We start from the raw sequence: 22,094 nt of genomic DNA, 5'->3' as shown, positions 1-22,094 counted from the left end.
GCCAGGTGGGGAACCACCGGTGGGAAAAAACTCAAGGAACCCATTTGCAAAATCGGAGAATTAGCCTGGCATAGTCATAAAAGGTTGTCTGGCAGCCAGGCATCTCTCAAGGCGCTAAGTCCAGGTTATGAACATCTTTAATTTAGCCATTGCTTAAAAATTTATAAATTGTAAACAGCAACCTTCAAAATAGTCAATATAAATTCACAACCAACATCCTTGGGAGCATTTTCAGATAAAAGAGGTTGAAGAAAAATCAACAGGGGATAGTCTCTGAGGCTTTGAGGCTGTGCTGACTGCTTTAATAAAAGGTAGCTGAGCCAGAGAGGCTCCCTGCCAGGGACTTCTCCACTGTGTCTTTAGAGGGCTGATATCCTTGAACGAGACCACCTGATGTCAGATGCTTTTAACCATAGCCTCCTGCCTACCAGACGAACACACCATGCATCAACAGGTTCAGTAAGCACATGGAGGCAAAGGAGACCAAGCTCCGGGAGTGGCACACGTGGGCAGGCTTTGTGCACCCACCCCGCAGCTCCAGAACAAAGCGTCTCACAGCCACGCATGCCTCTGGGGCAGATGAGTTTGTCCTGGAGCTGAGGTCAGGGCGTGCTCAGCTGAGAGCAGTGTGGGCTCTGCTGCCTGCAGCGGTGTCCCTAAAGTGCCATGTGTACCTAAAGTGCCCTGAGATAAGCAAGCGACTTGGTGTTGCTGCTTTTCCTGTGTTGTTCCATTTTCTGGCTACATCTTACGCTGCAGACCTCCAGGCCAGCTGAAATGCCTCTGTGTCTCTGTTGCACAGGGTGCTGGAAATGCCTGAGCAGTTGCTATGGGAGCTGGGCAGCACCTGGAGCTCCCAGCCGGCTCCCTCCTTGCCTGCAGCACTGCTCACCTCTAGCCCAGTGTGTTCTCATCATGTTCACCATCCTGGCTCCTGGATGGGGCTTCCAGGCCAAATTCTAAGAGGGAACCGCTCGTCTGGCCCTCTGCCCTCCTGAGCAGCCAGTGGCTCGGCACCAGCCCCTGCCTGCCCGATCCCAGGGGCTGTGGGGCGGGCAGGCGACCGGAGCGGCAGGGAGGGTGGCTGGCCCCCGGGGTGGACCTGACCTCCTGGACGGCCATCTGCATATTCAGGAGTCGTTCCCCGCCGGTTGGCTGCCTCCGGCCTCCCACTCCCTGTTTAAAGGACCTGAGCGCAGCAGGAGGACGCGAGCGCTGGTTCTGTGTTTCGCCGTCCTCTGCCCTGGGGTGCGGCCCTCCCGGCACCGCGGGCTGAGGGGAGCGGGGTGAGCGGCTCGGCCGAGACCGCTCGCTGAAGACAGAGGGATGCGGCGGCCGGGGGAGGCTCTGGGGGGATTTGCAGTGCTGGAGGGGTGGCAGGCTGCTCCGTGCCGGCTCTCCCACTGAGGAACACCTGGGGACCCCACGTCGGGTGGGTGCCATTTTGGAGAGGACACACTTGCCTTCTCTTCTGTGTTTCATTCCTCCCTCTTTTTCTTCAGGTAAGAGGAGCCTCAGCTGCTTTTATTATTTTGGAAGGTGGCACTGGTGAAGGCTGGTAGTAAGGAACTGGAGCACGATCTGCTAACTTAGCAGGGAAACGGCTGCATCAGCGGGAGCAGTTTGCTCAGGGCAGGACCTCCTGGTCCTGTGGTGCTGGGGATGCTGCAGGGGGACCCGAGGCCACCCATGACAGGCTGCCGTGGCCTGAGACCACAGGCTCTGCCCTTACTCTCCAAACCTCTGGCAGAAAGCTGGTGGTGCTGGAAGCCTTAGGCAAGCAGAGGACTTCTCGCCAGCTCCGAGCTGACTTGAGGCTGGGAAGCCTCAGCACTGGGGAACGGGTAAGCTCCCTGACCTTGCTGTTAAAAACACAGAGAAGGTGAGAAATTGTGACCAAGTGCCATATGAAGGTGTTTCTGTAACAAACTGATGTGTCCAAAAGTGAAGCTGCAGGACCAGCTGTGTTGTGCCCATGCCATGTGGAAAGGCTTAAAGGTGGATGAAATCTATGACTATGTTCTGTTTGCTGCGTGCCTTTGTTGGCAGCAGCGGGCAGGCAAAGAGGCAGCCGCAGGCTATGTGAAGCTGGTTATACAAGGGTGGTGGGTGCTGCTGAGGGCTGCCGGCATCCAGGCCTTGCGCTGGCTGTGGGTAAAGCAAGCAGTTTGAATGTCCCTCACGATAAACTGTTAGAAAAATGAAATGCTTGGGAGGGATGGGGAGACAAGGCAGGAGAGCAACAAGTGGTATCAGACAACCCACAAAAATACTTGATTTTTGTCAAGACTAGAGCTCTGCAAAAAGTAGAGCTCTCCAAGATACCTGCCTGGAATAAAAGGCTGTTTGAAGAAAGGTAACATGCTAAAAGCAGTGAGTAGAAACCCATTTTCTACGCTGCTAATTAGCCTGGGGTCTTGCCATGGGGCAGACAGCCATGAGGACAAGAGACTGATGGTAAGCAAGTATAACAGAAGAATTTCGAACACTTTAAAGGTGTCTGGAAAAGACACAAACCATCCTACTTCAGGGATGCAAAGCTACTGCTAATTAATATGGGTGAGGGAGAAGCATCTCAGAGGGATGATTACTCTGTAATTGCACAGGAGATGAGCTTTTGTGCCTTTTTTTGCGAAGCTGTCCCAGCGAGTGAGCAAGCAGAGAGGGTGGATCCTGGAGTCAGCACGACAATTTTAAGCTGGGGGCTGCTGGCTCAGTAGTTTTTCTCTTTCTCAGTAATCCACATCCCCATTCTCACTTCTTTTTTTTCTGTGTTTTAACAAGCGTTTAGGAGCACTGTGCTGAGTTTGCCTGACCATCCCAGTGTGTCCCACTTGCAGCAGGTCACATCACACTTTCGCACTCACTGTGCTCCTTCCCACCAGCCTGTTTGTGCCACCCTGGCTGCACAGCACTGTTGCCCATCTCAGTGTCCTCTGGGCTTTAGTGATGGTGGAATCAGCAGCCATGCCCTGGCCTTGCTGCTATGTGCTGTGGATGCCTTCCGCAGGGATGTTGCTGCCATCTCTGTGCCCTGCTGGTGCTCAGGAGCATCTCAAACCACCTTTGCACAGGCGTGTGTGGCAGAGGGCTTTGTCTGGTGCTCACCATCCTGGTACCCAAGTCCCTAAGCCCAGAGAGGGGGTCGCCTGAAGGCCTCTGGCCTGGGTGCAGCCAGCGGTGTGGGGAGTCTGCACTGCTGGACCCATCCAGGGCTCAAACTTTGTGAAACAAACTCCGGGCACCATGACTACCTGGCTGGTGGGTGGCAGTTGTGACAGTGTCCAGGGTGTTGTTGCTGTTCTGCAACACCCAACAGCCTGCTCATGGGTTTGGCAATGCCAGGAGCAGGGAACGGTCTGGGAACAGGGATGCCCTGGGAGGAAAATCTCTGGCCACATGCATGCAGAGCTGCTGTATGATGTCCTGCCCACTGATGTTTCTTGCTCTTTTGCCAGTTCCACACCTCTAGCAGGCTGAAACCTTGAACACCTGGGAAGTCCATCACTGAAAATGATCCCAAACCAGCTGCGGGTCAGCTCTCCGGTGTGCAGGCAAGAAGAGGAGACAATGGATGGCAGCACTGCCTCTGAGCAGGATGGAGACTGTGCCACTTCAGGGCACAGCCAGGGGCTGAAGATGGAGCCCTGTTTCCAGACTGACTCTCTCCTGCCTTCTCCCAGCACATCCCTGATATCACAGCTCCTCAGCCACCCGATGGCTGGCAGCAGCCTGGATCCTTGCATCCTTCTCCCTTTCTCCCAGGCAGCGGCCCTGCCTCAGGACTATGAGTGTGATGCATCTCCTGGAGAGGAAACGCAAGCTCTGGCTTTCCCCAGGACTCATGCTCCAGCTTCGGTGACCTGTGCTGGTGACAGGGACCAGCTCTCTGACCAGTGTCTACAGGACCAGGTCTCCGACCAGCACTTACAAGCCAAGCGGGCCAGGGTGGAGAGCATCATTCAAGGCATGAGCCTCCCACTAACCACTCCAGCATTTGGCACCAGTCTGGAGGCAACTTCTGGGCATGAGAGGCAGAGGGGTAGCGAGATGCCCTGGGAGAGCAAGAGGAAGCTGAAGGTGCCCCAGCAGGGCACAGGGGCAGCCGGGCAAGTGGCACTCACAGGGGGCAGCCCCCATGCTGAGGGCTGCCAGCAGCTGAAGGAGCAGCTCTGCTTCTTAGAGCAGCAGCTGAGGAGGCTTCAGGAGAAGTTCTCCCAGGTCTGTGACCCTGGGGACGCTGCTCAAACCCAGGAAGGTACCGAGAAAGCACATCCACTGCCTGGGAAGCCTGGTGACAGACCACACAAGGGCAGTGCCACTGCCACCAGTGACCGATGCAAAGTGCCTCTCTGGAGTAGCACCCCAGGGGTCCATGGACAGGAGGATGAGGAGGGCAGAGATGGTACAGGTGGCTTGCCCTCAGCTGCCAGGGTCCTCTCACGGGCACTGAAGCACGAGCTGGCCGGGGTGACGTCCCAGGTGGTGGACTCCGTCTTGAAGACTGTGTGGCCAAAGGCAACCGGTCACCTCCTGCAGCAGTACTGCAGCCACCTGGTGCCGGGGCCAGGTCCCAGGAGAGAGTATTTTGCTGTTGGGAAATGCAGAAAGCCACTTTCTAAGCCAGCCCCCGTGAATGTGCTTGGCTCGCTGGGCTCACCCCAGGCTGAGGCCCTGTCAGGAGCTTTAGGGAAAAGCCCAGGCTCTCATGTTGTCTCCTTCACTTCAAAGGGGGTCAGAAAACCCTGTGAGGTACTCAGCTTGGGTTATCCGCTGAGCTCAGCCACCCCTGTCCAGGACAACCAGCTGCTGAACCAGCTGCTGGGCTGTGGCCAGCAGAGCCCCTGGGGCAGTGGCTCTCGCAGGACCCCTTCTGCTCCTGAGAGGGGTCCTCTGGAGCCCCTTGACTTGCACTGGGAAACCATCAAACTGAGGTCATCAGTTCTGAGACAGCAGCAGCAGCACCCCTTGCCCCTGGGCTCTGTTGACGTGGAGAGCCTGGCATTGCTGCCAGCTGGCAGGGATGGCCACAAGGAGCTGCAGACTGTAATGGATGCGGCACCCTTCGCCTCCACCCATATATCCTTTGGGCGCAACTGGAGAGGTCCCTGGGCTTGGATGTGCTCCCTTGTCCTCTGAAGCCACAGCTTGGCACAGCCCTCGCTGGCGTCCCCAGGGGCACTGTCCCTGCTGCTTCACAGTGGGCTAAAAAGGGGTGGGCAGGAAAGGGGTCCCAAGCTGTGGATGGCACTGCTGCTCCTCAGGGTTGCCCAGATGCTGTAGTGTAGCTGGGGGCAGAAGTCATGAGCTCCCAAGTCTGCTCTTAGGCCATCCTGGTGGTCCCATCATCCTATGGCAAGAACAGGTGTCTCATGGATATCCCTGTTCCCACCAGCCTGGGAAGCACTGTGGGGAGCAGCAGCTTACCCAAGGATGCCAAAGGGCCACTGGCTGCCTGGCTGGAGACAAATCCCCTCCATGCTGCTGCCAGGCCATGGGGAGGGGCTGTTGCAGGTGCTAGCCCTGTGTGTGCCAGGGCCAGTGCGCAGGGACGCACCAAGCTGTTGGAATGCTGCATGCAGGCTTTCCTTGACCCCAAGGCAGATCCAGGAGGCACTGACCCCCGGACACCTGAAGAAGGCCAAGCTGATGTTTTTCTTCACCCGCTACCCCAGCTCCGCTCTACTGAAAACCTACTTCCTCGACGTGCAGGTAAAGTGGCAGCACTGGCTGCTGGTGCCAGGCATGTCTCCTGTGCAGTGTGGCACCCAGCCCGCATCGCTGGGGACTGCAGGGAAGGGGATGCTCTCACGTTCCTCTGCATCACTGGGGACTGCAGGGAAGGGGGTGCTGTTGTCTCCCCCTGCCTCACTGGCAGCAGTGGGGGCATGGCACATACTCGGGCATGGGCTGCCCTGAAACGGGTGCTCAGGGCCATGGCAGACCTGGGCTGCCAGGTGTCTGCTCTGTGCAACCAAGACATTGGGATTAAAGCACATCATGAATGTACCTCCCTACTGCCGGGCTTGTGGGATCTGAATCTCAGCAGGGAGAGGTACCTGCACCACCCCCATATCAGGGTCCTGGCTGGTGCTTTTGCACCCTCAGGGCATGGCTGTGCTTGGGGGGCCCTGTGGGTCAGGAGGGTCCCAGCTAGCATAACACCTGTCCCCTGGCTCTCCCCCGGCAGTTCAGCCGCTGTGTCACCTCCCAGCTCATCAAATGGTTCAGCAACTTCCGTGAGTTTTACTACATCCAGGTGGAGAAGTCTGCCCGGCAGGCCCTGCTGGAGGGCGTTGCAGAGACCAGTGCCCTGCGGGTCTCCCGGGACTCGGAGCTATTCCGTGCCCTCAACACACACTATAACAAGGGAAATGACTTTGAGGTGAGGAGGGGGATGGGGGGCAGGGGCTGGCTGGGGTGAGGGGGAGCTGGGGACCCAGTGGTGCTGTGGGCTGATGCTCATCTTGCTGCAGGTGCCAGGGCGGTTCCTGGAGGTGGCCAGCCTGACACTACGGGAGTTCTTCAGTGCCATCAGGGCAGGCAAGGACGCTGACCCCTCCTGGAAGAAACCCATTTACAAAATCATTTCCAAACTGGACAGTGACATCCCAGAAGTGTTCAAAGCCACTGGCTGCTCCCAGGAACTTCTCCGCAGCTGAGCCTCCACAAAAGCAGCCCCAGGTCCTGTGTACAGCCACCATGTCCTAAGCACCTCCTGGGCACTCTGTACAGCATCCCTTATTCTGACTATTTTCACTCTGTCCTGTATGACAGCTCCTTGGGCGAGGTCTATTTCTTGCCTCAGGCACTGGGATTTTACGCTGTGTGTTTTATTCCCCTGCTCACAGCTGATGGGGTCCTGCCAGAGACCCGGGGAGGGGAGGGATGGAGATGAAGCCATCTGGTTGGAGCTTGGGAGACTGCTCTGTCCCAGCTCTTCCCATGACCCTGGGCAGGCCACCTTCCTCTCTTTTCCGGAGGGCCACAGGTCAAGGCAAACAGCCTTTCTGTTTAGCAAGGAGGCAGAGGTCCTAGCAGAGGGCAAAGTTTTCTTGGCGCAGGGGAGTGGTGGATGTGCCTGGTCCAACGGCACGCCTCAGTTTCTGTCCAGATACAACACACCAGTGTCCAAGGAAAACAGCTGGTGAATTCCACCATTTCAAGCACTCCATGAGGATGGTTTACTCTGTCTGGGAGATGTAAAACCAGTGCTTGTCATAGCCAGCGCAACAACACCCCTGCCGCATCCCCTGTGCTGTTTGGCGGAGCCCCTCATGCAGGCGAAGCAGGTGAGTGCGTGCACTGGTGGCAGCGACCCAGGAGTGACTGCTCGCCAACAGTGTTGCCCGTGATGCTGGAGGACAGCAGGGCACACAGCCAGCACCACTTGACCCTGCAACCAGCCTCCACCGGCTCATTGCCTGGGGACGGAGGGCCACGTTAAACACCCACCCATGCCCCTCATACCATGCATCTGCTGGCAAAACTGACCTGAACATCTCAGCTCCGCAACTTGCCCACACTGAGAGAGGAGCACGTTATTTGGGACCTGTCAGTGCCTGTGGGTTTTAACACAAGCTACCCCTGCTGGTGAGGAGCTGGCCCTGAGATTTGCAGCCCCACTGCTGCAGGGCTGTAAACCCATGGGGGATTCTTTTCCCTGTGACCAGGAGCCAGCAGCCATTTCACCTGACAGTGTGTGGGCAAAGTGTTTTGCCTTAAAGGTTTTCGTGTGCTATCAGAGGTGGTGGTGGGCAGGGAAAGGCTGTGAAGAGCAAGGTCTGAGGAAGGTGGTGGGAGGGCAGTGGTGCCTAACTATGGATCAACAATGGCACCTCCATGCAAAATACTCAGGGAGAAGAGGATTGAGAAAAGGCCAAGATGATGTTGGATGTGCTGCAAGGTGCCAGCTGGGTATTAGAGCACAGCAAACAACATGGGAGAGGAAATATCACAGCTCCAGCATCAGACAAGCTCACAGGGTGATCTGAAGGCAGCATGTCTGCAGGGGTAAGGAAGCGTGTGGGCAGGATGGGTTATCTGACATAAGAGCAGTTTTACGGTGGTTCTTCCCATCATGAGTATGGCTAACCAGATTTCATGCTTGCGTTTGCATGTTCATTTCTTGAGGTTTGTATATTTTACAACCCTGACACCAAATTTACTCAGTCCAGTTTTAAATAAACGCATAGTTTAAGTTACCCGTTTACACTCCTACAGGCCTATTTGATAACTTCTGCTCTAACATGTTACCCTGGGAACTCCTTGCCTTTTGTTGGGAAAAGAATGACACCATGACAAAAGGGCTCACCCCTTCTGCCAGCATCCCTGCAGGGCTGAGCAGCCCCCACTAACCAACGTCCTCACTTGAACTGCACCCTCACCCCAAAGCCTCCAGTCAGGCTGCTCTGAACTGCAGCTCAAAGCCGGTACAGCAGCCATCAGGATAATCACAGGGAGACACATCCCAAAGGTTACAGGTGCTAGACTCAAATGTACACCATGTAAGAAGTGCTGCTGGTGGCACCATGAAGGACAGGGCGGTGCCATTCCTGCTGGCAATAACTACCACAGAGCTGAAGCAATGCATTGAGCAGGCAAAACCAATGCTGCTGGAAACGGAAATGATGGCCTGGCTCGAGAAAGGGGTTACAAAATTCTGGCTGTAGCTAAATAATTAAGGAATATAAGAAACAGGTTTACTGAGGGCATCCTGCTGGAACAAAGTCCTTTTACAAACAGTTCTTGGGGAAGCACTTTCCTGCTTCCTCTGCTAACAAGTTTGTGGGTGTCAGTAAAGTGGCAGGTTGGGGGCTGAGGGCAAGACAATACCCCAGATCACAGAGTCACAGAGTAGCTGGTTGGCAGGGACCTCTGAGGGTCTTCTGGTCTGGCTCCTCTGCTCAAGTGGGGCCATCTGGAGCTGGTTGCCCAGGACTATGTCCAGATGGCTTTTGAGTATCTCCAAGAAGAGAGACTCCACAACCTCCCCATTAACAACAATGAACAGGACTAGACCCAGTGTTTGCCATGTAACTGCAAGGAAGCAGGAATTGCAGAGCTGTGTTTTACACTGGCTTCTGTGAAGCATGGATCTGCATGACCACGGCAAATAGTGCTTCATGTCAGCTGTCCTTTGCCTGTGGCGAGGCCTCACCATTTGTATCCATGGGGTGAATTCTGCCCGGGTAGATTTTCCGTCCAACAGAAAAAGGGAAAAAAAAGCAGGGCTAGACAGACTCAGCAAAGGACATGAGGTCATAGGGCACTTGTCTGCCTGGCATCTTCTTCAGCAGCTTTTCAAACCCTGTCCAACTTCAGTCAAGTAACAGAGAGCACAGAGGTGTCAGGGATGCAGAGGGAGGACCTACCCACCTTTTGGTCAGCCCATGCTCCTTCTGCAAGCAGAGCTCCTGCCTGGGGATGCTGGGGTGCAGCCGCCTCCTCCTGGGGTGCTCCTCTAGCCAGAGCCTGGAGAGTTGCACCCCAGCAGGTACAGGTCTGCTGAGCGATGCTGAAGTGGGGTGAGCTGAACAGCAGCCACATGCTCCTAGGAGAGCCTTGGAAAGCAGCAGCCATCTGGCAGAGAGGGAAGGGAGAACTCACACAGCCTTCCCTTCATCTGGGTCACAGGAACACCAAAATGGAGAAGGCAGCACATCTGGTGGGATGTGAGGAAAGCTGGGGCTACTCCACGGGTGATGGAGCCTGAAGCATAAAGGAAACAGGGTGTGGATTCTGATGAAATTAGGGTTTCACTGATTGTGCTGTGCAGGGTACAGTGTGTAATTTCATTTACATTGTAGTGGTGCCCAAGATATAGCAGCTAGTTTTCAAACAAAGACTAGTGGGTGCCTGTCACAGGGAGAGTGACAAGGTGTGTCTGCTCCGAGATCTGGGGGGAGACGGGAGAGCTGCTGCCCGCACAGAGACTGTGGCTGTGACCTGCATGCTCGGGTGGGCTCTTGCTTTACCATTTTCCACTAATTGCCCAAGGAAGCAATAGGGGTAATGCACTCACCTACTGCTGACTCAGTTTCACCTTATAAAAAAAATAATAATCCTTTCCTCTATCCAAATTTCAGTGGAATATGCAAAAAGCCCACAGCCACCCATAACCATCTCCCCTGGGAACAATTCCTCGGGACTATCCTTTTACATTTCCAATCGCATTCATAACTCATCCACACCAGCACAGCCACTGCACACAGCTACACAGCAGCGAAGGCTGCTAGGCACTAAAAATTGCTGTTTCCTGCCTCCAGGCTGCTGGCATCCTGTAACAGCCCAAAGAAGGAGATGTGACCACACTGACTAAGCTGGCAAGGCCCTAAGAGCCCTCAAATACTCATCAATGTTATTACCTACTCATAAGAGCCCTTATTACTCCTGTACAGCTAATTAGAGCTTGAAGAAGTTCCTGGTGACTGTTCATCCCATGTGCTGTAATAGCTTGGGGGAAAATTCTGACAAGCAATAAAACATTTATGTTTTTTCTTTATTCCTGCTAACGACTTGGACCTGCCTGCTGTGAGTGAACCAGCCGTAGAGCTTCGCAGCTCAAGCAGATGTTCTTAAAGGGACCTTCCTTCAAATACACATCTCAGATGCATATTTGGCATCAGGGCAGTTCTTTCTAGGTAAGCACCCCCTGGTGAGCCTGGGCTCATGAAATCTCAGCAACATTTCCTGTCCCATTATGTGCACTGGAAGGATGGATTAATTCAGGTTACAGTACAAATGCTACACTTGACAGACCGAAAGTCACTTTTCAGCTGGAGGACACCCTTTCCTATGCCTCTGGTGTGCAGAGATGAGGAGAGTGGAGAAGGGAGATGTCTCACAGGAGCCCGGCAGCAGGGAGGCCATTGTGCAGCCCAAGGGGCTTTCCAGGAAGATACTTCTGAGCAAGGGTGCAGGAAGGAGTGAGAGGACAGCTGGGAGCTGAGTGCAGACCCACCTGCGCCAGCAGAACCAGCAGGGTGGCTGGAGGTCACACTCACCTGGGAGGGGGCAGCTGGGGCGGGAGGCAGGCTGCCGGGGAACAGACACGCGTGTCTCTGCATGCAGCAACACCAAACTAGTAAATCCATTTTTAAAAGCAGGCCTGATCTAGAATGCTTGAAAATGGTTATTCAAGTAAAGCCAGTGAGAAATATGCCACAGATCTCAAGAAAAAGCAGATTTAGGTCAACACATGTGACGATACAGCCCAGATTTATATTCTAATTCCTACTCTGCTAACTGTACAGGTTGCCGACTGGCAGGTGAAGTCCCATGTCATGACTGACATTTTATTCTTTTTTGGTAACATACAAACATTACGAAGACCTAACATGTGAGAAATTTCCTATTTTCTCCTTTTGAGAGGACTTACAGCATATTTACACTAAGGAATCACACCTACCATCAGCCTCTGCAGTATTTCTATAGGCTTCCCAAGTTTAGTAAGTTTTTGGTACTAGGCTTTTGATTAAAAGTTCATAGGGTCATTTTCATTTTGTGTATTAGGGCCAAACACTGTTCTTGGTTTTGCTATTCCAATAAAATGGGCACTACAGACATCTTCTGTGGCTATTTCTCATTACCTCCTAAGCAACTCTAACAACACAGCATAATTCTAATTGGCATGAGCCAAATGCGGCAGCTTCCCCGCTGGCGTTCATTGCTCAGGATTTTATGGTTTTCTCACTGGCTGCTGTACCAGATTAACAAGGACCATTCTTAAAAGTGCCAACCTGTACCTGACAGGATCAATCTTAAGCAAATGGTAAAAAGCTGGGAATATGAAAAATAGAATATATAGAAAAAACCCTGAAGCTTCAAGGAAAATATTTTACTGGATTTCCCAAAGCACATAGATGTCATCCATAGCTTTACACAAAACAGAAATTACAAAAAAATATTTTGTATTATTAAAAAAAACCACTAAGCAAAATACCTGACAATATATACATACATATCTATATCTGTACATCTCTATATAAAACCCATCCTCATTTGGTTCTCAGAGAGCAAGCACAGAATATTCAATCACTTAACTAATTGTTTTCCACTTCTGATTTCCACGTCTGTGAGTAAGAAACAGTAGAAATAAGGCCAGCTTTTGAAAACACCATGAATTCACGCTCAAGGGAAAGTGAGGCCACACCTACGCATCTGAGCATCTACTGAGTCCCCAAGTGTGGTGGCGCAGCCTGCGTTCAAATAAAAACAATTACAAAGGCTCTTTTTAAATAAAACACTTTAGGAATAGTAGCTTCCGTTACAAAAAGGTAATGCTGTAGAAAAAGTATTTCTTTAAGCCACAACACTCTCGCCTTGTGAGCAATTCTTACAAAGCAGAATATCATCTATTCATGTTTGGAAATGCCAGGGGCCACAGCTGAGAGTATTATACCAAGCAGCAGATCCTGTCAGCTCTAGCAGGTGCTGGCCCAGAGGTTTTTCAGTGTGCTGTTTCTCCCGTGGCAGGCCGTGCCCATGGCATTTCTCAGGGAGCACAGAACATCAGGATTTTTTTACTTGGCAGTGAACAATTCCAATAACCCCTCAGCAGAGCACAAGCCCCTGCGCAGCTCCTGGTGCCGCCGCTGCTGTCAGAGCTCAGGTAAAGCCCTGCACTGCGTTTCACTTGGTCACACTGTGACTTCAAGCAGACCATTTACCCTGCAGCTATTTCTAACCCCTGAGTTTCAGAGCAATCTCGCCCGTTTCTGACTAAACTTTTAACATGCAATGTTATCAGCGACCAGAGGCATCTTTGCAGGAACTGGCAGCACCTGGAAGCTGGAAACACCATCCCAGTAATGGTCCAGCCAGGGAAGGTGTCTCTATTCAGCGCACAGGGTCTTGGCTTCCCCACGCTGTAACAGGCCAAGCCAAGTGTTTCATGTGGTGACAAAAGTTCTGTTTCAAGAACGTCATGGAGCTTTGATTATTTATTGAAATGTAAAGGAGTGATAATACTACACTCAGCCCTGTGTTAGCATTTACTGGAGGCATGTCCATTAACACTATAATTAATGATTTGCTTGTGCAACATCTTCCATACCTTCAATGTAGCCAGGATGCTGGTGGCAATGGTTTCTGCATCTGAACAGTCACACCAATCAGGCAAGAAAAATCCTCCCAGGTCCTGGGCTCACTCATAAAGATGATAGCATTTCATTTTTTAGAAGGGGCCACCTCATGCTAGAAGGAATTATCTTTGGACCAGTGTTTCTTGAGCAGCTGCTGTGGCAAGACTGCAATGGCACAGAGCATCTGTTTGATGCCAAACAAACTGTTGCCATGTGAACTCTAGAATAGCTGAGACAAAACTCCCTTCTCCTGAGTTGTTGTAAGCTTGTTTCTATAAAACTGCACGGTGTGTTTCAAACAAAAAGATAACTTCTTTCCCTTAGACACTTGGGAACACCAGTAGCCATCGTGTTCCCTGCTAACAGCCTGTCGTCTGTATCAACACACTCAGACAAACCCTCCTCGTGGTACTGATTTATTCAGATCACCACACCACCCATTTGCCCCCAAATTCACTGGTCACACAAACACAAGTTTAGCTTTTTAGTGTGTCATGAATCACAGGCCAACTTTTAATTGGGAACACTCTAACCAAGATCTGTTTCTTAACAAATAACGAACGTTAAGGCCTCAGACAGTCAGTAGACTGGCAGTTGCCATTGGAAGATCTTACCTCTCTTAATACTACTGCATGGCCTGTTAGGTCAGCCACAGCCAACCATCAGCCATCAGCCTCAGAGCCATCCTGCTGTTCTTTCCACAGTAGTTGTTCTCTGGCAATTAGTGGCAGTAGGAATCTTTTACAGAGCAGCTCCTCTCTTCGCAAACGATTCTGGAACAAGTGTGGAAGGTGTTCCTCAGGAGCACAGCACTGACATCACCTGAAAGCAGCGTGTAATGTCCCAAAAGTATTTGCAGAAAAATTTACTGGCCCTTGCATCCTCCTTGCGACATGCTCCAGTGATCCAAGGATCTTCCTAGTTCAGCAGTTTGCAAAACTCAGACCAGCATCTCACAAAGCTTCTCCTATAAGCCTTCTGGTGCTAGTTCAATTGTCTTTATTCAGTATCTTATTGAATGGATTTGAAAGCATTCAGTGGCTTTTTCCACTGGAAATAAGTCATAGTTTTAAAAGCCCCACGCCTGAAACATAACAATGCACGCTGGAAGTTGAGAAAGGATTCTCAGACATATAAAATAACAATTAAGAAAGCTGTGGGAGAGGGAGTTGGAGAGGACGGACAAATGCAAGTCTTGTAGATGTAACTCTGATATCATGCAGGTGTAAAACAGGAAAACCGTTAAAGTAAAGGAGTAATGACAAGGTAGCTATGGTGTTACAAAAAATCAGGCCCTACATGTGAAAGATCTACATATAATAGCCCTAAATCCTGGTACAAATAAAGAAGCACTGAGATTTATAGGGAGGAAGGTCTTTACGCAGGTATCTCTCCCAATGTCTGTTTTCCCCATAACACATTTAAACAGAACTGTAGTATTGGGAAAATCCCCTGCCATGACAACTCAGTTCTGCACTGTTAAGATTTAGCACATAGGTATGTTATCAATACATAGGACCATAGCGTACCTTCAGACATTTAGTGTATCCCCGCACATGAATCCACACCACAGGGAGTTCACAATCACACGCATTTCACCAATCATCCCACATTAAGATGTAGCCCATCTGCAAAATGGAAGAGGACTGACTTGTGAGGGTAAACCCCTTGACAAAAATCAGGTTCATTAGTCCGTGAGAAGTTACAAGGTGATTTCTGAGAAGCATCACTGAAGATGTGCATCTTTGTGCCGTCCCCTCTCTGGTATCAGGGCTTATCTGCTCCACATTAACTGCTCAGAGTCTGGCTCAGATGCGTGGCGGGCGCAGGATGGGATCCCTGTGAGCAGAGGGTTCAAGGGCAACACGTCAGTGATGCTGCTGGAGGGAGGCTGCTGCTGCTGCTTCCAAAGGCAACACTGCTCTTAAAATAAACTGAACTCTGTGATAGCGATGTCAGCAAAACCCAGCCAAACAAAAAAATCACAGTTGATAATAAGTCAAAAAATGGTGCCTAATTGCTACTGAGCATTCTTCTCCCCTAGATCGCCAAAACCAGCATTTTACATATTTCCTCTTTTCAAATCATTGTCTTTTTTTCCCACAGTTAGAAAGTGAGCGGAAAAAAAACTCCAGTAATCTGACATTGAATGCTGAATTCCAATTCTTTCTTGTTCGCAATGTATTTCTACCCTTATATACTTTCCAAAATTCCCTAGAATACTGTCTAGTCTTGATTTTGCTCTTTGCCAGGGAAGATGCTGAGCAGGCACATATTTGTAAAATATTTTAACAACGCTGACTTGAAACTCAAGGCAATTTTAGTGTCATCATTTCCTTCTCCACAGCTGGTGTATCGAAGTTAGGGAACAATTAAACCAGTAACAGTAAAAAAAAAAAAAAGCAAGCAACCTACATGTTGCAGAAAGTTAACGATGTTTCTAGAATACACAGACTCGATCTGTACATTCCGCTATACTGAAATCGGTACTCAAACAGGTCTATATAATGCGACACAAACACAGAGGAAAAAGAAATAATCACAGCAAAGAACGAAACTTGAAAAGTAGTGCAGAAGGCTCTGGAAGCCACATACAGGTCTTAAATCTCTGCTGGGTTGGATCAATTCAGCTGGAGAACTGAATGTAAAGGAAACTGCTTTCAGCATTGCACATTTAAGTTTTAAATAATACACATATAAGGTGCGTTACGCATTTTTTTAATGACCTGTGCTATAAAATGCCAGAAAAAAGATGCTCAGTTAGGTTAATTATCACAAGGAGAGAAGTACGTTGTTTGTCTCTCCTGTACATCAAGCTAGCAAGTAGCTTCTACTGCTGAAAACACATTTCCCTCATCTTGATGCATGTAGCCAAGAACAAATTAAGATAAAAGGAAATGGCACAATAGTCCAGAAAAGGAAAATCAAAGTGTACTACAAAATACAAGCTATACACCTTTATCTTAGAAGAGAAAATCTCCTAAACTGGAAGAACTAATATACCAAAGTTTCAACCTAAAGCATTCATCTAAGAGACTGATATGGAACTGCTGTAGAAAGAGTATTTTCCAAGGCAATGACATCTGAAATCAATCCCTGTGAATAAAAACAGCCAGATGAAGAACATACCTAAATTATACTCCCGCAAAAATGTAGTCACCACTTCACCAACCCCAGACCTCACAGCAACTGCACAGATTTATAAGTAACGTACATTTCTGAAGTTCTGTTTCACTAGGAATGGTAAACAACTGTCCATGAACAGGAACATAGCACCAGTATTTTCTGTTTATGGAATTTAGCAACAAAAAGGTCAGATGCTGCGAAGTCCAAATGAAGAGAGAAATTGTGAAATACTCATTGAGAAAGACAATCTCTAGGAGGTTGCACAGCTGTAACAGACACTGCTGAGGAACTTGACTCCAAAACTGACTGCACTGGCTGCTGGTGCATCAGGGTATGCAGTGGAGAACAGCCTTGGAGAGGAAAATTCTCAGGACAACTGTGGCTTTTCAAATGAAATTCAAGATGATGATTTACATGCAGAATCCAAGAAACTATCAAAGCACACTGTAAAGTGACTACATGACGTGGTCAGCATTTTTGCATTTAGCAAAACATAAATTGTGCCAGTCTTAACTTCTAGATAGTCCTTTTAGCCAATGTAGCCCATTTTAAAGAGAGCTTAGGAACAAGAGAAGGATGGAAATCCACAGGACTGCGACAATATTTTACGAGCCAGTACTGGACACAACTAACAAAGAAGGTGATGGAGAAATATTTCCTGAAGGTCACAGGTTTCATCAGTTCCCCAAACTGACCCAAAGCCAAACAGTCACTTCTGGTTTTACAGAGGTAAACCCAGCTTTTTAGCCAGATTTTTATTCTGCTCCAAGTTTATCTTCAGTAGGAGGCACAGACATGCACTATTAGCAGACTACTAGCAATGCAGTACACTCACCATGTTAGTGCCTCTCCTCAACAGATTTGTAGGTAAATTGCTTAAAGAGTATCTGAATATTCCTCTCAAGCTACATCTAAAACATATATACTGCAATGAGTCTATAACAGACAGACATGTAAAAAAAGGGGAAGTTTCTACCCAAGTTCACTTTGGGACCATCCCTTCAGCCTTACAGCAGATTCTCTCTGCCTGCTGGGAGAAGGGAAAGGAGATACAAACAGTTTTATTCCTAATAAAGGAATATGTAGATTGTAAACTCCTTGGAAAAGGGCATTCACATTCCTCTTTAACTATGAAGTACCTACTGCAAAACGTGCAGTAATCATACCACATATTGCACAAACCTGTTTGAACTGTTCACGTTAGAGTTTCCAGTATGTTTGTTTCTGAGATCTTGGTGGCACCTCTGATCAAGCTGCAGTTCTGAGATTTGTTTGCCAGAGTGCCATGAGCAGGTTCTTCTATCAGAAGTATCTTTAGTGCTTCAGTTTGGATATTTATTCTTATTTTTCTTCATTTCAAGAGGAAAAAAGCAAAACCTTGGAAGACTTCAGAAGAATTATTTCCTGCTACAACGTATTTCAAGACTCTACAATCCAAAAGCAGCTACTAGCAAGTTAAATCCCATTTTCCATTAGATGTCAGCAGTTGTCAAGCTTTTCAGCAGTATATAAAGACCATTCAATTTTCATGCCTCTCCTTAAGGCAGAAGATCTTGTTCCATATTTATGAAGCACGTAGGCTCAATGGAGCGCAAAATCTTGACTGCGGACTGCAATACTCCACAAAACAGTGCAATGTTAATCCACCGAAATGTTTTCCATAGAAAAGTAGTGACCTTTTCTTTCATGAAGCAGAAGTTAACAGTTTAGAACTGTATTGGGCAATATGAAACCACAAAAATTTAATTATAGTGGAAACAATGTCAAGCTTTTCCTTTTCTCCAATTTAATCCTAATGTGAAACCAAAGCTTTAGTGCCATCTGGTTGTCATTACCTGAAAAATCTTGATTTTTGCATGACTCTTCAGTACAGACTCATCGCTTGCACAAGAGTTCTGAGCATCCACAGATCAATAACTTGAAACAGTGCAGGTGTTTGTCAGTAAAGCTGTGTTTTCTTTGCTTCAAACAGGAATTTAGTGTTCTCAAAAAACAGGAGCTAAATGTACAAAGGCTTGTACCTGCTGCAACAGTGGTCAAACAAGACTTTTATTACTATCTGCATCACACTTACCAAAACAGAATAAAAAGGTATCTTTAAAATGCTGCTTACGATACCTTTGTCATCCACATACAGTGTAGTGCCAAATTAAAGTAACTGTCTGTATTACCCACCTGTCAAAACAAATACTTCAGTTTTTTGTGGTTTAAGGCCATTTACACTGAAGCAGGGAAGAACTGCAGCTCCATTCCCTTTCTATGCTAATCCCCGGAGAAGAAAAGTAACATCCTGAAATATTTTAACAGAGGAAACCTTAGGTTTTGAAAGATGCCTCTGTTTTGGGGAGGAGCAATATTTCACTTTACATGTAGTCTGTTAATGGCTTGTGCTTTTAAAGAGTATTAAAATGTTCTTTCAAATCACCCTTAACAAGCTTTTTCAAGACAATCTGCTTTCTAAATCAGCTTGCTCAACTATTTTTTTTTTTAAGCAGGTCAAAAGTAAAGAGATTCATTTCAGATTCTCCTCCACAAATATATATGCATCCAGTTGCTAAAGCAGATACCTCAGACAACAGAGCTGCTAGTACATTCTAGCCACACAAGACAGATTCCAGCTCAGATAATTAAACTAACTTTTTCTTAATTTCAGTGGAAAGTTTTCACTTCTTTTATTTTATTTTATTTTTTGTCCAAGGAGCACTGAAGTTCTACCTTCTCCCCAAAGACAGCAACATCGCAGGAACTGGTGAAGCAATAGCTACCTTGCAGTCTTTGCGAACTCCCCTGTGAGTACTAACTGGTCAAACACAGCAACTTCATATATGAATATAGTGATCACAGCAGATAGTTCAGATGCCACCCTAAAAAAAAAGCAAGCATCACAAGTTTCTTGTGTAGAGCTGAACATCCACTCATACATGTGTGTCTTGACCAGCTAAGGAAGCAAACTTCGTCCCTGTACACACATGCAAGGGAATCAGTATGGAGAAATATTTGAATGACTGAGAGTCCAGAGCCAAGCCCTGGGGAGAGGCCTCCCCTCCCAAAGAGATTCCATTTGAGAGTTCCACCAGACAGAAAAATATTAGAAAAAGATGAAACTGTGCCGTTTCCACCCAGGCAGCTTTAATGTTTTGCATATTCAAATCTTAAATCCTACAATTCGAAGAGACCAAAGCCTCCTGACTAGAAACCTAACACAGAATGGAAAACATGCGTCTTCAAAACACTTTTTGTCTCTCCGCTTCCAGGAACTTGCTGCACTTTTTGTTCAGTAACAGTACTTGTGCTTACCTGGTTTAAGCAAAACAATGAATAAAAGAGGACATTCTGCTTCCAAACAGTATCAATCAGCTAGAAAGTGATAATCCACCTGAATTAAGTATTGTCATTACCAATTCTCCAGCCTACATGTGTGAGGAGGATTTAAGGCTCCAGGCTGTAGATTTAGTACCGTACAAATTTGGAAGTGGTAGAAAGAAACATCACAATTGCTGGAACACTCCACTGGTAAGAAAGAAACTAAACAGTTTCACCATGAAGAAAGTGATTGATCTTGAGCAGAAATTAGAAGAGTTACTCTGTGTTCCTTTAGTTGGTTGAAGGATTCTGACTCACATCTGTAGGAATGGATGAGTAGAAGAGAAACAACTTTGATTCAAGTTTTACAAAAGAATAAAGACGATTGCCCTAGAGACTCACAACAGAGAATTGCGCCATTCATATTTAAATTCTAGGAAATTCCAGTTCTCTACTATGATAAGAAAAGAAAGTATCATCAGTCTTATACCACCACATTAAGAATTTGAATTTCTTTTTACCCACTCACAGTTCACACCGCAGCTGCGCAGACCTCAACTGAGATGGCCACGTCTGCTTCTCAAAAACATTATCTCATAGTATGCAAGTTGTCCTGGCACAGTTTGATCCCAAATCATCCATGGACCTCAAGTTTAGTATTGAGACCTCATTTCCCATTAGTAGTCTGAGAATCATCAAATAATGAAGAGAGGCATAACAAAAAGGTGCAATGTACTTATCGGCATTTGGCTTCCTGAGGATGCAGATCATGTGCACGTTCCATGGGCAAAGGGAACTCTCAGTACTGCTTCCCCTTTCCAGGCCACACATGCGGAGTTCCAGCACTCAGAGAGTTGCCGGGTTTCAGTTCAGTGAAGCCAGCTGCATGCTGGCAGAGATGTTGGGAACTTCATCGCAAAAAGCACAATTTGCCTCCAACCCACATCAACCATGTTTTCTTCAAGTCCCGAGGTCTGTCCAATATTGTGTGGGTTTCCAAAATTTCACGGCAGCAGTATTAATAATTAAATGGCACAATCTGCTAAGGGAAATTGTGTCTGTAGGGCATGGAACAATTCACCATGACAGCTACATTAAATAAATGAACAAAGAATATTTTTTCTTCTGGTAACAATAAATTTGTTTAGGTGGCAACAAGCTGTCCCCCACAGGCTGAAATACTTCATTCCTTTGAAAAGGACTCTTGCAACGCTCCAATGATGTCAAAATCTCAACTTAGGAAAAACTGATTTTGGCTGGCCAGGTCATACTCTTCTCTCTCATTTAAAAGCACACTAATGACAGACTATTCTTCTGCAGGAAGCATACTTTCTAATGTGACTTGCAAATCATGATTCTTCATAATTTTTAACCATTCACCTGGATTAGATGCCGGTTTTTTGGGGATAGGTTAATATATTTATTTCAGTGTAGTATACAGCTCTGCTTTTCCAATTCAACCCTTTCATGAAAGCTATTACCGAAATCCTACTCAGGATTCTCCACAATACCCAAATGGTTGCTCAGAGATTAAAAGGCTTCAGAAAATAGTTAAAACAAGGTCTTACAAACAGACAGTAACAGCTATGTATTTTGTTTACCACCAGATAGGCAAGAAACAACCAATGGACAGTGTTCGCAAGGATGACTGAAGCGAAGTCCAGAAGATACCAAACCCAACCTGATGGGTGAAAAGTGAAACACTGACTTGTACCAACACCAATTTTTGCATTCTAAAGACTGGAAACTGATCACGCAAGGTAAGTTGTTTATCTATGTTGATGTGTGATTATTTAAGAAAAAGAAAATCATGACATTTCCCGAACTGACATAATATTCTATGCTGTATCTTCACTCTTTCATACCATGATCAGACCATCATGCTTAATGAGCAATCCTACAGTAAACCACAAGGCAACTGAAGATGACAACTAAGCTCTATTCACATAGCAGCAGCATGTCTTGGGTTGCACATTCCCTTGCAGAAAGCACATGTACTTCTACCGTGAGACCGGTCGCTTCAATATTCTTAAAACAGCAGATGGTCTTGAGAAAAACAAGCGTCATAAGAAACTGTAATTCACAGAAAATACTGTTTTAACAGTCAACTTCGCTCAAGAGGTATCGGCTCCATTCTGCAGCAACTGATGATTTTGTCAGAGTTGTATTTTTAAATGTGATGCACTGCACAGGAACAATCCAACATAGGGTGAACACAACTGCACGCAGGGTCAGAGATGGAGCATTATCTGAGAGTGCTGGATGCTCATTTTCCTATTCAGCCAGAAATAAAAGTGGGTATTCTTTCTGTTTAGCACTGTGAAAAATTATATTGCCAATATTAGTGAGCAGATGATGAGTAAAAACTAAATCAGGATCAAAACTCACTGGATTCTGTACTGAAGGATTTTCTAGACAAAAGCAAAATCACTAATCACCAACTTCTGACTACAAGCTAAGCATGGGGCTACCTAGCTATTCCCAGTTCTGTCAGCAGCAATGACGAATTTTTCCTTTTTGCTCAATTTCTTCATTCACTGAAGGATCAGAGTATGTAGCACCTGTTACAGGTTGTAGCTC

At 47.7% G+C, this 22,094-nt stretch overlaps 2 protein-coding genes across 2 annotated transcripts in view; one reads left to right on the top strand and one right to left on the bottom strand.

Annotated features, from left to right (window-relative positions):
• Positions 1–1,261: 1,261 nt before the first annotated feature.
• Positions 1,262–8,202, top strand: PROX2 (prospero homeobox 2). Its single transcript, XM_071808604.1, has 5 exons — positions 1,262–1,502; positions 3,459–5,013; positions 5,605–5,712; positions 6,191–6,385; positions 6,477–8,202. Exons 2-5 carry the CDS (start codon positions 3,514–3,516, stop codon positions 6,660–6,662), a joined length of 1,989 nt encoding a protein of 662 aa, XP_071664705.1. The 5' UTR covers positions 1,262–1,502; positions 3,459–3,513; the 3' UTR covers positions 6,663–8,202.
• Positions 8,203–12,232: 4,030 nt separating this feature from the next.
• YLPM1 (YLP motif containing 1) overlaps positions 12,233–22,094 on the bottom strand; it is a 52,139-nt gene continuing 42,277 nt past the window's right edge. Inside the window, exon 18 of the mRNA XM_065840250.2 lies at positions 12,233–14,924. Within this exon, the coding sequence (XP_065696322.1) occupies positions 14,874–14,924 (51 nt within the window). The 3' untranslated portion in view covers positions 12,233–14,873. The remainder of the gene's footprint in view (positions 14,925–22,094) is intronic.

The sequence above is a fragment of the Patagioenas fasciata genome, chromosome 5 (genome assembly GCF_037038585.1).
Source record: "Patagioenas fasciata isolate bPatFas1 chromosome 5, bPatFas1.hap1, whole genome shotgun sequence".
NCBI lineage: Eukaryota > Metazoa > Chordata > Aves > Columbiformes > Columbidae > Patagioenas > Patagioenas fasciata.
The sequence above is the reverse complement of the archived record's forward strand: the minus strand, read 5'-3'. Positions and strand labels throughout refer to the sequence as shown.

Bases quoted from the DNA above. Each gene is read 5' to 3' on its own strand.
- PROX2 (XM_071808604.1), top strand. From the start codon at position 3,514: ATGATCCCAAACCAGCTGCGGGTCAGCTCTCCGGTGTGCAGGCAAGAA. The intron at 5,713-6,190 runs GTAAAGTGGCAG...CTCCCCCGGCAG, and splicing joins CCTACTTCCTCGACGTGCAG to TTCAGCCGCTGTGTCACCTC. The intron at 6,386-6,476 runs GTGAGGAGGGGG...ATCTTGCTGCAG, and splicing joins ACAAGGGAAATGACTTTGAG to GTGCCAGGGCGGTTCCTGGA.